Source organism: Acipenser ruthenus, chromosome 10, assembly GCF_902713425.1.
Source record: "Acipenser ruthenus chromosome 10, fAciRut3.2 maternal haplotype, whole genome shotgun sequence".
Taxonomy (NCBI): domain Eukaryota; kingdom Metazoa; phylum Chordata; class Actinopteri; order Acipenseriformes; family Acipenseridae; genus Acipenser; species Acipenser ruthenus.
In genome coordinates this window covers 5,091,446-5,104,415 of record NC_081198.1, presented here as the reverse complement: position 1 = coordinate 5,104,415, position 12,970 = coordinate 5,091,446, and the positions used below count along the sequence as shown (strand labels likewise).

Genomic DNA, 12,970 nt, shown 5'->3' with positions numbered 1-12,970 from the left:
ATTCTTGACAACTCTTGTGTTAACATGTGTTTTCTTCAAGGAAGAAACATACCTTCACCTTCTCTCATCCACGCAGGGGCGTCGGGAATCTGGGCTTCAAAGTGTTTTGATGCTTTGTAACAAAAGTTACTGCAGAAACACTGCAAGATTGAAAAAAAAAAAAAAAAACTGATGTCATCTATAATGCAAAATATAACCACTCTGTAAAACAGATGCGATACCTCTTTGTCCTTCATAAACAGTTTTTATAGTATTGCTCAGGTAATAATGACGAAATGCAGGCCCATTGTTTTGTACAGTTATTAAAGTTCACTAAAAGCAATTCAGGACCAAATTGTGATACAAAATGTAATGAATAATAAATATAAAACATTAAAAAAATTTACTAAAGCATGATCAACTGCATCAGAAACAGAATCCAATGAAAATAGATTTCACATACCTTCCTTTCTGTAATATCATACACTTTATTGGTTTTGATTGAGATTTTGTACTGCTGCTTAGGAACCTAAATGGAAAACAGATAATGAGAGATCAATGTAACTGAGATTCCTTCATGTTTTGAAGTACAACACATGCTGGTACAGGGTTAGAAAGTTCCACTAGCTCTGAACCCAGTCCTGGCTTTCGGAACTCCCCTCCTGTAGGTATGTTATAAGGGAAAGAACAATATGTTTAACAGGGGCTGTTCAAACTACTGGTTACTCTAAATCATTAAAATAATATACAGGTCTGGATGCAGGGCTAGTGTGACTTTCTGACCCTGCTGGTACATACACTGCCAATACATACATGAGAAGGTGACTTGCCTAAAAGCTTTCAGTTGCCATGGATTACTTGGTTCATTGGTCAGTGACTGCTGAGAATTACATGTGCTGTTTACAGGACACTGATATTGGTGTTTCATCGTTTTCTGGTTTATGGAGAATGATGTTGCTTCTGCAACACGGCAGAGACGGAATGTAATAAGTGAGTGCTGTGCAATGATGTCTGTGTTTCCTTGTATAATGAGACTACAAACACAGTGGCCTTACATTGACGAGTTTGTTTTGACAAACAGGATAGCCGCATATCCTGAGGATAAAACGCTCCTCCACTGTGTCCTTGTAGTTCGCTGTAGAGATGAACTTTGCCTGAAATGGTAAAATGGTGTTTGATTAGGCACTTGATACACTTGTATCTGTCCTAATGCATTATCGGTGCTTAGGTACAGGATAGTGTATAAAACAACATTAATTGTAAAAGATGTACTGTAAATGCATACACAGTCAACCAAAAACTCTTCTGCAATGTTATCTTCCAGGAGTCACTCCACAATCTGCCATATCCTCTGCTGCTCTTCATACTTCTTCCTACAAGCTTCCTTCAAAGCTTCTTTCCTGAAAGTATTTGAAAATCCCATTAGTTCAGTTATCTTGAATTGAGCCGACTGCCTATCTACATTATAAGTGTGGTTCTTGACAAGCTAAAGTAAGCATTACCTAACGGACAGTTAAACACTTATTTCATGCTCTGCTGGTTCACTAAACTGTGTGACTGCATGTCATTTCATGCACTGGTTAATAAATACCACATTCAGTGGGTCTCTGGCTTTCATAAACTGAGGGGTGCAGTTACCTTTTAGCAGCCTCTTCAATTGCCACGGTTTTCACTGGCTTCCCTACTGTGCAAAGAGAATTACACAATTAGTAACATTCTTTACTATACTGCATGTATTAAAAGCACAGACATAAACAATATCAAGAGGGTTAATGCCTGACCATCAGGTTGTATATATTTAACAGAAGACCACTTGAAACTATCCCAGTATTATAATGAATGTGCAGTGTAACAGTGGTAAAACAGAGGGCTACTATACTACAGCTTGTTGCAATGCATCGATGAAGTCTTATGTATGTTCTTATGCCAAAACTACAAAAAAAAAAAAAATCCCTATCAGACCTTTATGTATGATGTTCAGTGTTTTGACATAAACCGTACGAGAGCTTGATTTACTGTGCTTTCAGTTTCTCGATACTGTTATTTTTTTATTTTTCAATTCTCAATTCTCTTTCTTTATACTGTCGTTGAATCTTTTTTTCATATTATATTATTCATAGTTACCTACTACAAACAGACAGCTTAATGAATGACCAACAACTGATGAAGACTCCATTTTACTTTATTTTGATCTTTAATGTGTTTACTGGTCAGTTTTGTAAATAGCATAAAAACTCTGAAAACTTTAAATCCCCTAACCTCTGTTTTGGATTTTGGAAATCTACAACAGCGCTTCTGAATTTCCGCCATGTTTGTTGTTGTGCTCGTAACCTTTACTCGTGACGTTTCCGTTCTACGGCAAACAGAGCGGGCCAGGGAGCGGTGAATGCACATTATAAACAGACACGCTTATGGAGAATTGTAAGTATGAAAATTAAATCAAAGTATTAATTTAACGTTTTGTTTCACAATCCTAGTTTGATCAATATTTTACGCATTGTTGTCGGACTTGTCAGTTAGTAAAACTGCGAACGACATGGGAAGTGTCTATTATTTGTATTCAAATTATAACACAATTTTTAATCAATCTCTCCTAAGACTGTGTATGATAGCAATTTGCTACTGTAAACTAGTCTCTTCTCGTCGTGTTCACAATGATATCAACATTATTATACAGATTTTAAGTTGACGACTGATTCTCGATGAATGCGCGTTTTACGTGCTTATTTCTCACCCTTGTTTGTTTGTAATGTGGGGTGTTTTCTTACTCATTATTTATTTACATTAAAAAATATAATTATTGCAGCAGTGCAAACAAAAATAGTCCTAGTTAGGGAAAATAGCATGGCTTAGCATGTATCGACTTAAGACAAAGCTGCAGAAAGTAGGTAGCGTCTGTCAAGTAAATCCTAGTATAATACCAGTTTATGAAGAGGTTTAGGAACGCCAATAAACTGACCTTTCTAGGTGCTGCTTCGTGCAACTTACTGACTCTAGACTACTACAAAAAAAAAAAAAAAACCCCCACAAAGGTAGGATTCAAAAGAAGATTCTCATGTTTACTATAGCTACATGAATGGGAGAGAGGAATGGCAAATGAAAAAAAAAAAGTTTTTATTTTTCTTTTCTGCAGGTGTTATGTCCACGGAAGGCTCTTGAAAGCGAGTAAAAATGGCTTTACATCAACTTCACGACGTGATACGGAGATGTGTAGGTTAACCTCAATGAAGAAATTGATTTTTTGAAGTAGACAAACCGTGAATATAATAATTAGCTAGTACAATTAAATACAAAAAAAGTACCTTGTATCTTGATCTGTGGTTGATTGATCAGAGATCCATGATTGTTGTGTGTATATATATATATATATATATATATATATATATATATATATATATATATATATATATGTATATATATATATATGTATATGTGTGTGTGTATATGTATATGTATATATATATATATATATATATATATATTTTGTCATGCCTAGCCTAACAAATCCAAATCTGTTGACAGATTCCTTTGCACTACCTGGCTGGCATAAATGTAGCGTTTCACAGCTGGTATCACAGACCCAGATTTGCACTCATCTTGGACTATCTAATGTTTCTTAAAGCAGACCAAAACTAGTGCTAATCTGTAAAACCAGCCGTTGGCGTGCTATGGAGATGAATAGGGATTCTAATTCATTATTGCATGTGATTGTAGATTTAAACAAATGCGATTTTCCTGCTTTTTCTTTTCATTATATTTATTATTTGTAGCAAGCGATTCCGGATGATGGCTTTAAAGCGGAAGACTACGACCAGTTCCAGATGGCAGGCCGGTCCTGCCTGGAGGAAGGGAAGACAGCTGAGGTGCTGGACATCGTAACAGATGAGAAGAACAAGGTCTTTCACACACTATCTATCAGACTGTCTGTCTGTCTGTCATTACCCCACACATTTCTGTTAGTGCCACGCCTCCCATTGCAAAGCATTACGCAAGACCAGTGCCCAAACACTGAGGCCAGAGCTGCACTGGGAAATGTGTAGATTGTGCTGGGGGAGATGCAGTTCAGTTTTTTTCCCTTTGCAAGTATAGTACAGTACTGCAACTGAGGTTCTTCTGATGGCAACTTTTGAGGACATTCCACATGCTCTCCTCAATTTATCTTGTCTAGCAAGGTTATGAAAACTGTCTTCTATAACAGTGCATGTGTTAGCTTTACTGTATCAATTGAATAGTCATATGCATCTGGTTTCAAAGACCTGGATTAGCTTGAACTATCATACCTAAGGTAAGATAGTTCCTCTGTACCGCTGGCACTGACACCAGTCATTAATACTGAGCCCTCTTGCAGGAGATTGTGAAGAGTATGGGCTGGAACCTGCTGGGCCCGCTTGTGAAAATTGTTCTAAGGAAGGAAGCAGAGAGTCTCCAGCATTGCCTGACCACACTGAAACATGTATTAGAAGTGAGTTGAACTGCGGGACAGATGCTTTTACAATTCTCTTGTATTTCATGTCATATTTTTGCTATTGGTACAGTTGTGTATTTTATTGATGCGTAAGAGGGTTTGTGATATTCTCTTCTTACCCTCCTGGTTGTCATTAGCTCATTATGTTGTTTTTTTTGTCTAGATCACATTTATAAACAATACATTACATCACGAGTTATATGCATCCCCACTGGGGGGATAAGTACAGACCAAATGATTTTAACAAATTAGTTCAATTTCCAAATCAGTGTTTAAATGTTTTTTTTGTTTTTTTTTTTAATTTACTACATAGTTGATCTAAAACTATTTTCTTAATTGCTTTACAAACCCTGAAAACTGAAGTGTTGGAATTGTTGTAGATCCCCACCCCTTTCCGGTTAATGGAAGAATAAGCAATTCAGACTTTTCTGACTTGATGTTTGTTATAAATATAAGTCGCTAGTGGCTAATTCTTTCTGCTTTTACTTCTAGGAAAGCAGATGGTGGATGCTTGATTTATTTAATTATTTCTTTATTTATTTATTTAGGTTTGTAGTCCTAAAGAGCTTCTGGTGGGCCTACTTGAGCAGATTGAAGATGCTGATGTGGATAACATAGCAGAAACTATCATACTGCTTTTGCAGCCTCTACAGATAGGTAACCTCAGAGTACAAGTAACCTCTAAGCACAGACAGATTATAATGTACTTTGTGTGCGGACTGGTAAAGTTTTGAATGGACTTTGTATTGCATGTCATTCTAGTGTAATTAGTTCAATTTTAACTACCTTTTATATAAAAAAAATGTTTACCAATTTGCTTCTGCAGGATTATTTTATTTACTGTTTAAAAATACCTTTTCAGAACTCTGCTATGCCATAAAAGGTCATTCAAATACTTGGTGCTTAGCAGAACTCTTCATCCACACTGTGTAGTTGTGAGGGGTTAGTTCTTTTAATAGTTTAAAACTAAGGGACTGGCAAAAATCAAATCACTACAGTTGGCACCGCTTTATCGGGAAGCCTCGGGAGAAGTAAAAATCCTCTGAATAAGTGGCTGTCCCAATTAAATGATAATTTAAAATACAAGTCAATAGTTTTTTTTTATTCTGTAACAGAATTAGTCCCTGTTTTATATTTCTACATGAAATTAAAGAGCGAAATCACATCTTTTCAGAAGGCGAGGCACATGCGATGTTGACACGCCAGTTTTCCTTACACAGTAGCCTGAGAAACCCCAGGAGACTCCAGCTCATTCAAGAGTTCAACGTGGTTTACGCAAGTCACAGCATAATCAATGAAAATTATCCCAATTAAATGACATAAATAGCATTGAGAAGAACCGTCTCCCAGAGTTGTATCCCATATAATCAGAAATCCCGATTATCAGTATCCCGATTAGGAGGCACAGACTGTATTACATTTCTGTTTTTTTCTTCCTTGTGGTGGTGTATGATAATAAGTCATAACATTGCATTGTCATTGGGATGCACTCCAACAGAACCCTTGCTGTGTGGCAGAGAGTTGCAAATGAAAAACAATATTAAAGGGTAATAAATATCCAAGGCTTGCATCAACATTTTGTCATTTGTCACAGTGAAAAAAAACAACAATCTACATACAAATAAGGGAGTTGCAAAAAAATGATGCTATTGAGTGTTAATGTTTTTATTGAAGCCTTGGTTCTTGGTGTTTGGTTTCCTTTGTCAACACTGTTGCTGTCATTGCAGCTCTTCTAAAACTGGGCAAGAAGAAGGCCTCTTCACTGGGCATGTCTTTGTCAACAGTTCTGAATCAGATCTCCCAGCTCCCAGTACCCTACACCAAAGAACAAGAAGAGGACGATGTCTATGGTCTTTGCCAGTGTTGCGCTGCCCTGATTGAGTTTGTCAAGCCGTTCGTGGATGAAGTTGATCGAGGTCGAGAGAGTAAGGCAATCGTTGCCGAGAATGAGCAAAGAACTGAGCTGCTAAAATTGTAAGTATCTTCCCTGCACCCCTACTGTGAGCCACTGAGGACCCTCTGTGTTACCTTAGTTTTGAGATCTCAGAATCAAATGGTCTCCCAGTTCTGTAACTATGTGAAGTCTGATGTAACCTATTTTCTCTGATTAGGTGTTTTATTCCCTTTTTGGATATACTGTATGCTGCCAGTGGTTTCTTTGGATGGTCACGCTCATGTTTTATGCTTTTGTAGCTGTATGAAGAGCTTGGGCAACCCTGTGCTCCAATCACAGCTTGACAAGGTCCCTGATTCTGCAGAGGACCCCCCATTGAGACACTTTGCTACCGAAATCCTAGTGAGTAGATTAATTTGTTTCAGTGCATTAAAAGGGCTGTTAAAACATGACAATGCCTTCCAGGGATGGAAACAAGACTCCCGTTGCATAGCAGTTTGATCCATTTTTACTATGAGTTTAATAAGACACACCTGAGCTTGTTACCTGTGCACTGTGGTTAAGCAGGCTCGCAGTAAAACCTGGAATGGGTGAAACTATCTTTACTTCAATCATACACAGTAGTTTTTGTTGATGCTACAGTGCAGTGATTTCTTCCCCCTCTAAACTAGGTAATTCTGTCTTGCATTGGGGAGTCCTTCCCTGCACTACTCCTTCATCACCTAGTTAAAAAGAAGGTAGAGTCGGGCTTTCTTGAAGAAGATGTGAAGTACCCCAAGGAGTCTCTGGCCTGTCTCTCCTATTTGTTGTTTGTTCAGCACATTGGCATTGAAAGATTCCCTACCGTCTTTAGGTAAGAGCATACCCTATGAAAAGCTGTGAATGTACTGTGCTCCCTCGTTATTTCACAATTCAGTAATTCATGATTTTGCCATGCTGGCAGTACGTTTTACATGTGTAAGGACTCTTCATTAATTAACTGACCTTGATATTTCACAGTTTGTTTGTGTAAAGTCAGATTGCATAGTAACGGGGGAGATTATAAAATCAGGTGGCCTCTTTAAAACGCTGCAGTGTAGAAATATTCCTTACCAGCTGAAAGAACACCATGTCTGTGAAAACACTGCATACTTCTGTTTTTAAGGTGTTGTTATTTTTCATCTCAACAATACTAAGCAGTCAATGCAATCTCACTTAAAGGGATCCACTAAAGGAGCTTTTATGAACAATAGACTACATAACTACACTGTATCTGACCAAAACATTTCAGCGTGTACCAAAAGAGCCAAGTATTCTAGTGCATTTTTAATAGAAGTAACCAATATGATATTTTACGTAGGGGTGTATGTAGGTTGCATATATATTTGTTGTTTTTTTTTTCTCCCTCTGTTTAGATTTATAATTAATTTGCTAACCTAACTGGATCTTCCTTGTTTCAGCCCTGTATTTATTCTTCAGTTTAATATGCAGTACATTGAAGTCCTGTTGAAAAGGTATCTGTATGTTTTTTTTTTTCTCTTTGACAAATCCTTGGATTTTCATTAATTTGATAGATGTTGCAATCCCTTTTTGATTATACATTAACCCTTTGCGGTCCTATGTCGGACCTGGTCCGACATCAAAAAGACGCAAAGACGGGTTTTTAGTCTTTTTTTCTATGGAAAAAGCCGAGAAAACCATTCAATGGCCGAGTGGCAGCGACAGGAGCCGAGCCAGGAGCCGAAAAAAAACCCCCAAAAAAACAAAGGGCGTATCTCATGAATAGTCATACTTGCCCCTGGCATCAGATAGGGACGGTCATAAGGAAACAAGCTGGCTATGACTGCATCAGCGCTCAGAGAATATCACAGACATTTGCAGAGCTTTTTTCAGATGTTATAAAATAATGACTTGGATTGCATTATTGAGGCGTTTGGTGGTAAAACTAGTGATCAGGAGATGATTGATTGGTATGTACGACTATTATTATTATTATTATTATTATTATTATTATTATTATTATTATTATTATTATTATTATTTATTTATTAGCATATGTGAAAGCTATAGCGAACTAAAGGGTGGGGCAGGGCTGGAGATGCCTAGTGAGTGCTTTGTTGATATGCAGGGCCTTTTAAACCCGTTTGAATGTGGAAAAAAATACTTTTAAACAGTGCGTCTAAAATTAACTGCGCGTGTGAAAATAAATTGGACCTGACGCGCACTTAATAAATTGACTGCAAAGGGTTAAATATATATCTTCTCTCAAAGCACAGCTATTTCACCAGTGTAACAATTAACCTGTCACCCTGCAACATTCTGCCCCTAGTGGTTGTAAGAAATATATTAGTAATAAATACCACATTAGAAGGAATTTACCAAGTTGCAATCATAAGGGGTATCCTATGTTGGAGAAAGGGATAATTTTGTGGGGAGAAAAAAGTGACAATGTCAAACAAATTGTTTTCCTTCTGGCAGCTCAGAAGAATCGATGTTATCCAAGGGTCTGGTAAGCTAATCATTTACATGTCAGTGTCATATTTTCACCTCGTACCATTTTCATGTCAACTCTTCCAAGCAAACACACTTTTTGAAACGTAGAATCAACACCTGGTTTTAAATTTTATATGGGAACCCTTAAAGCATAAGTGAAAAAAAAATAGTAATGTTATACAGTTGTAAGATGAGAATAAAAACTGTTCTACGTAGGAAACTTGATAAATGTCAGGACTATTGCTCGCAAGTGTGAATAGTTGGAACCTTTTAAAACCATTAAAAAGTATTTTTAAATATTTTCTGTCGTAGGAATTGTATGAGAAGAGCCTGCAGAGGACAGAAGACAACAGCCTCCCGATGCAGCTTTTGGAAGTGAAGTGCTTTCTTCGTGTGCCGCAGGTACCTCTATTTTAAAGTCCCACAGTGGTTTTCAGTTTTGAGTAAAATGATTCCAGGGTGATTTATTTTTATTTTGAACTACCTTATTCCACTGTTTTATCCTTTTGTGCACCCTTTTGTAATCGGATACCAACCCTGGCTGTAGCTCTCCGGTGTGTTTAGGTATTTCCAGATGCAGTGACACAGTTGTGTTTTTATTGTACTGGTAAACGGCTGTTTTTTTGGGGTGGGGCTCTTCAGCTTTAATACTAGCAGTATTCAAATGAAGAACTGAGGTAAAAACAAAGATACTTCTAAAGCATGTGACTAATAGATTCGATACGGTTTACCACTATTCATTATCACTGTGTTTAGAGTTACCTTGCACACACAGCATTCATCCGTCTCTTATGAACAGGTGGGCTGCTTGTGGCAGGAGTTGCACTCCTCAAAACCTTAATTTACATTGCATTTTAATGACACAGCAGCATAACTTAGCAATGAACATCCTGAGTCATGCATGAGTGTTTTTTTTTTGTATAATACTCAGGTTATTCCTTTTATCTTTGCACTAGAAAACTATAATATTCTCCAGGCACAGACTACTGTAATATATCTTACATTTTTAATCCATACCTATTTGTGCTTCAACAAGATATTCACAGTTTTTCATGAAACTATGATTGTTCTGTTGAGATGCATTCTAAGAATATCAGGCGATTTTATATTATATATTTTCCGTGGAGAATAAAGATCAGCTAAGCCCATACTGCCCATTGAAAATATTTCATGTTGGAAAGGTTTTGGACTGTCTATATAAAAAAGGATAACTTTTCAACAAGTGATTGTTAAATATTCATTCCCTTTTTCATTGTAGGACTTGGTGACAGTGATGACGCTATGTCCTATACAGCATTTGGTATGTGTAACATTGTAATACCTGTGAAAACAAACTTGCAAATTACAAGGCTAGCTTGGTCTATGGTGAAATAGTATTAGAAGTATGTTTAATTTTCTGTTCCAGAGAACAGAAGCACTTGCAGTCTTTCAGCTCTACATGGATAAATTTGACACGGAAGGAAAGCATAAATTGTTCGGGTAAGTATCCTAGTTTGAGAAGGTAGCTTGAAGGCCATGTTTTCATTTTGTTTAATTAACCAGAAATATATATATTTTTTGTTTTGTGTTAAAGGTGCCTTTTAAAGATCAATCAACATGCAGGAGTACAAGGCTACATTATAAAAAACATAAAAAATCAGATAGATTTTTCCTTGAAGGTAAGGTGATTGTGTAATACTATTTATACTTGCATTACTTACATATTATATTTAAATTATCACAAACTACAAATGGCATGCTTTGTATTTAAGGACATTCTGTGATACTGTATATTACAAGTTCTAAGGATTGTAATAATAGTAAAAAAGCTGTGTTTTACCGTAAAGCAAACATGATGTGCTTGAAAAGTTTTTTTTTTTTTTTATGTAATGTTTTTTTTTTTTCCTTTCATCAGCCAGGTAACAGTAATGTTTGGTTCTCAGGACCACAGCTGCTTCCTCTTCTACATCTCGTTCTGTCTCTGCCCGAAGGACCCGAAACAGACCTGCTTCAGAACTTCGACAGGTGAGGTTCCCCAGACAGAGATGACATACTGACACAGCGGTCGTCTTAATATGGTCATATGACATTTACTTTTACAGTAGTTACATATTCTGTTCCTTGTCAAAAATTATCCGTATGAAATTCTGGTTTTGTTTTGACCAGTTTACAGTACTGTAGAATCTGCTGTGTATTGTTTTTAAAATTAATTGTCTTAGTTGCTGTACTTGGGTCCCACTGTTTAGACCATTTGAATACACCCCATAGACTGCAATCTAAATTCCAGACTGATGTGTGATTGAGAATGAACAGTTTATTGTTCTTTTCTGACTTTTTCCCCCCTCCTCTCCTCTGTAGGATTATGGGGTCACTGAACCTTCTGAGGTACTTATTAATTCGGGACAAAGAATGGGATAACCATGTGAGTGATGTTGTTAATGAGTAGTCTTTTTAGAAAGAAGATTCACAATATTGTATTACCATATTGTGACTGTGTGAATTATCCTAACAGTTCATAGTAAAAAAAATATAATTCTGATGTGTACATTTTAGAAGTACAAAATAAGTAATAATGTACACATGCTTGTACTTTACCAGAGAATTGACAGTGGTGGATTGTGGGGCAAGACTGAAGGTAGTACATGCACAAGTCCATTACTACTATTTGATTACAGTACCCATACAGAGTGTAACTTAAAGTTGCCATTGTAATGTTTTTATATGCAGAGGTGTTTAGCGGTACCTAATTGTGTCGAGGTATCACCAATCGCTTTTGATCGTATATCGGACAGCCAACCGAAGGGCATGATTTTCACCAGCTATGCTCAAATTGAAAAATACTGTGTATTAACCATATCACCAAGGTTGTAATTTAGAGTGGTTGCTACAATGGCTCATTCCAGATACATCCTAGAAATACACTAATTCCATAACATTTCTTAGTTTGTACAGTTTTTACACATACAGTGCATCTCAAAATGCACTTGTATTAAGAAGTGAAAATCACTTCCAAGGTCTGTTTTGGTGCTTACCAAATATATTAGATGTTGCAAACACTTACATATTTATTCACACCTCAGATGCATTATGCTTTTGTAAATTATACCGTTATTTATCAAATAGCTCTCATTCTTTTTAGACTGGAATATGGACAGAACTCTATAAGATTGAAGAGAACTTCCTGAAACTGTTACACACTGGACTGAAGATGTCAAAGGCACACTATGAAGCAGAGATCAAAAACATGGAAGAAAACAGAAGAAGAGGTTAGAGAGACGCAAAGTTTGCTGACATTTCTTGTGGCTTTATTATGTGGATGGCTGTCCCCTGGGGAAATTGGTTCAGAAAACAAAACTCATTCCACCTGTGAAATGGGCTAGATTGGAACTCAGGTCTCCAGAACTTATGTTTATGTACAGGACATGGTCACTTCTTTAAGAACCATTCTAAATTAAACCAGTATTATCGCCTGGGTAGCCTGCAAGGTTTAAGCAATTATCAGGAATGTAAATGTAAAGAAAGCAGCAAAAGTGTATCATTAGTGATACTGCCTCACTGGAATGTCCAACTGAATAGTATCAAGGAACACTATCACACAGAAATAGCAGAGTTCCACACACCCGTACAGCAATCCTTTGAAATTCAGCATATTCTTTGGGACGGCTTCTAAAAATCTCAATAGCTCTGTAGTATTGAAGTATTTGAAAATTATGAATTTAAGCATTTAGCTAAACCACTTTCCCTGTTGCAGGACCGAAAGAAAGTAAGGGTGTTTGCACACTTACAGTAGGTGGTGAGAAGCTGTCTAATATGACTCCAGAGATGCACCTTCAAGTAAGTTATTACTTCCTCTGCAAAAATATTTTAAAAAATGTGTCTAAGAAATGTATAAATATATAAACAAATAAAACCTATTTACTTCAAGCAGGAGAATGCTAAGCTGTGCCATAAATAACAATAATCTCTCTTGGCATTTTAGGTTCTACAGTCAGCTATGTTCACTTTTGATTTAATAGAAAGTGTCCTGGCCCGAATAGAAGAGATCATCGAGGTGAAAGTAAAACCCTAACCAGAAGAAAAGTGGGTCAAGTGGCACATTAGTGTCATGGCTTTTGTGTCTAGATATCTTGGTTGTTTAAATAGTATTAAATCCTACAGAATTCTAAGGATTAGAAAAGTAA

The 12,970-nt window shown here is 36.7% G+C and overlaps 1 protein-coding gene and 1 pseudogene across 1 annotated transcript; one reads left to right on the top strand and one right to left on the bottom strand.

The window, feature by feature from the left end:
• The window catches only part of LOC117411264 (putative RNA polymerase II subunit B1 CTD phosphatase rpap2), a 24,248-nt pseudogene extending 21,959 nt beyond the window's left edge, over positions 1-2,289 (bottom strand).
• Positions 2,276-12,970, top strand: LOC117409222 (glomulin-like). Its single transcript, XM_034014911.2, has 19 exons — positions 2,276-2,400; positions 3,113-3,189; positions 3,750-3,875; positions 4,328-4,441; positions 4,993-5,101; positions 6,172-6,418; positions 6,638-6,740; positions 7,010-7,191; positions 7,778-7,831; positions 8,796-8,826; positions 9,123-9,212; positions 10,069-10,110; positions 10,216-10,289; positions 10,384-10,468; positions 10,705-10,814; positions 11,148-11,211; positions 11,929-12,055; positions 12,541-12,623; positions 12,769-12,970. Exons 2-19 carry the CDS (start codon positions 3,151-3,153, stop codon positions 12,856-12,858), a joined length of 1,770 nt encoding a protein of 589 aa, XP_033870802.2. The 5' UTR covers positions 2,276-2,400; positions 3,113-3,150; the 3' UTR covers positions 12,859-12,970.

Excerpts from the sequence above, each read along its gene's own strand:
- LOC117409222 (XM_034014911.2), top strand. The coding sequence starts at position 3,151 with ATGGCTTTACATCAACTTCACGACGTGATACGGAGATGT. Across the intron at positions 3,876-4,327 it reads TAACAGATGAGAAGAACAAG|GAGATTGTGAAGAGTATGGG; the intron begins GTCTTTCACACA and ends GCCCTCTTGCAG. Across the intron at positions 6,419-6,637 it reads AGAACTGAGCTGCTAAAATT|CTGTATGAAGAGCTTGGGCA; the intron begins GTAAGTATCTTC and ends ATGCTTTTGTAG.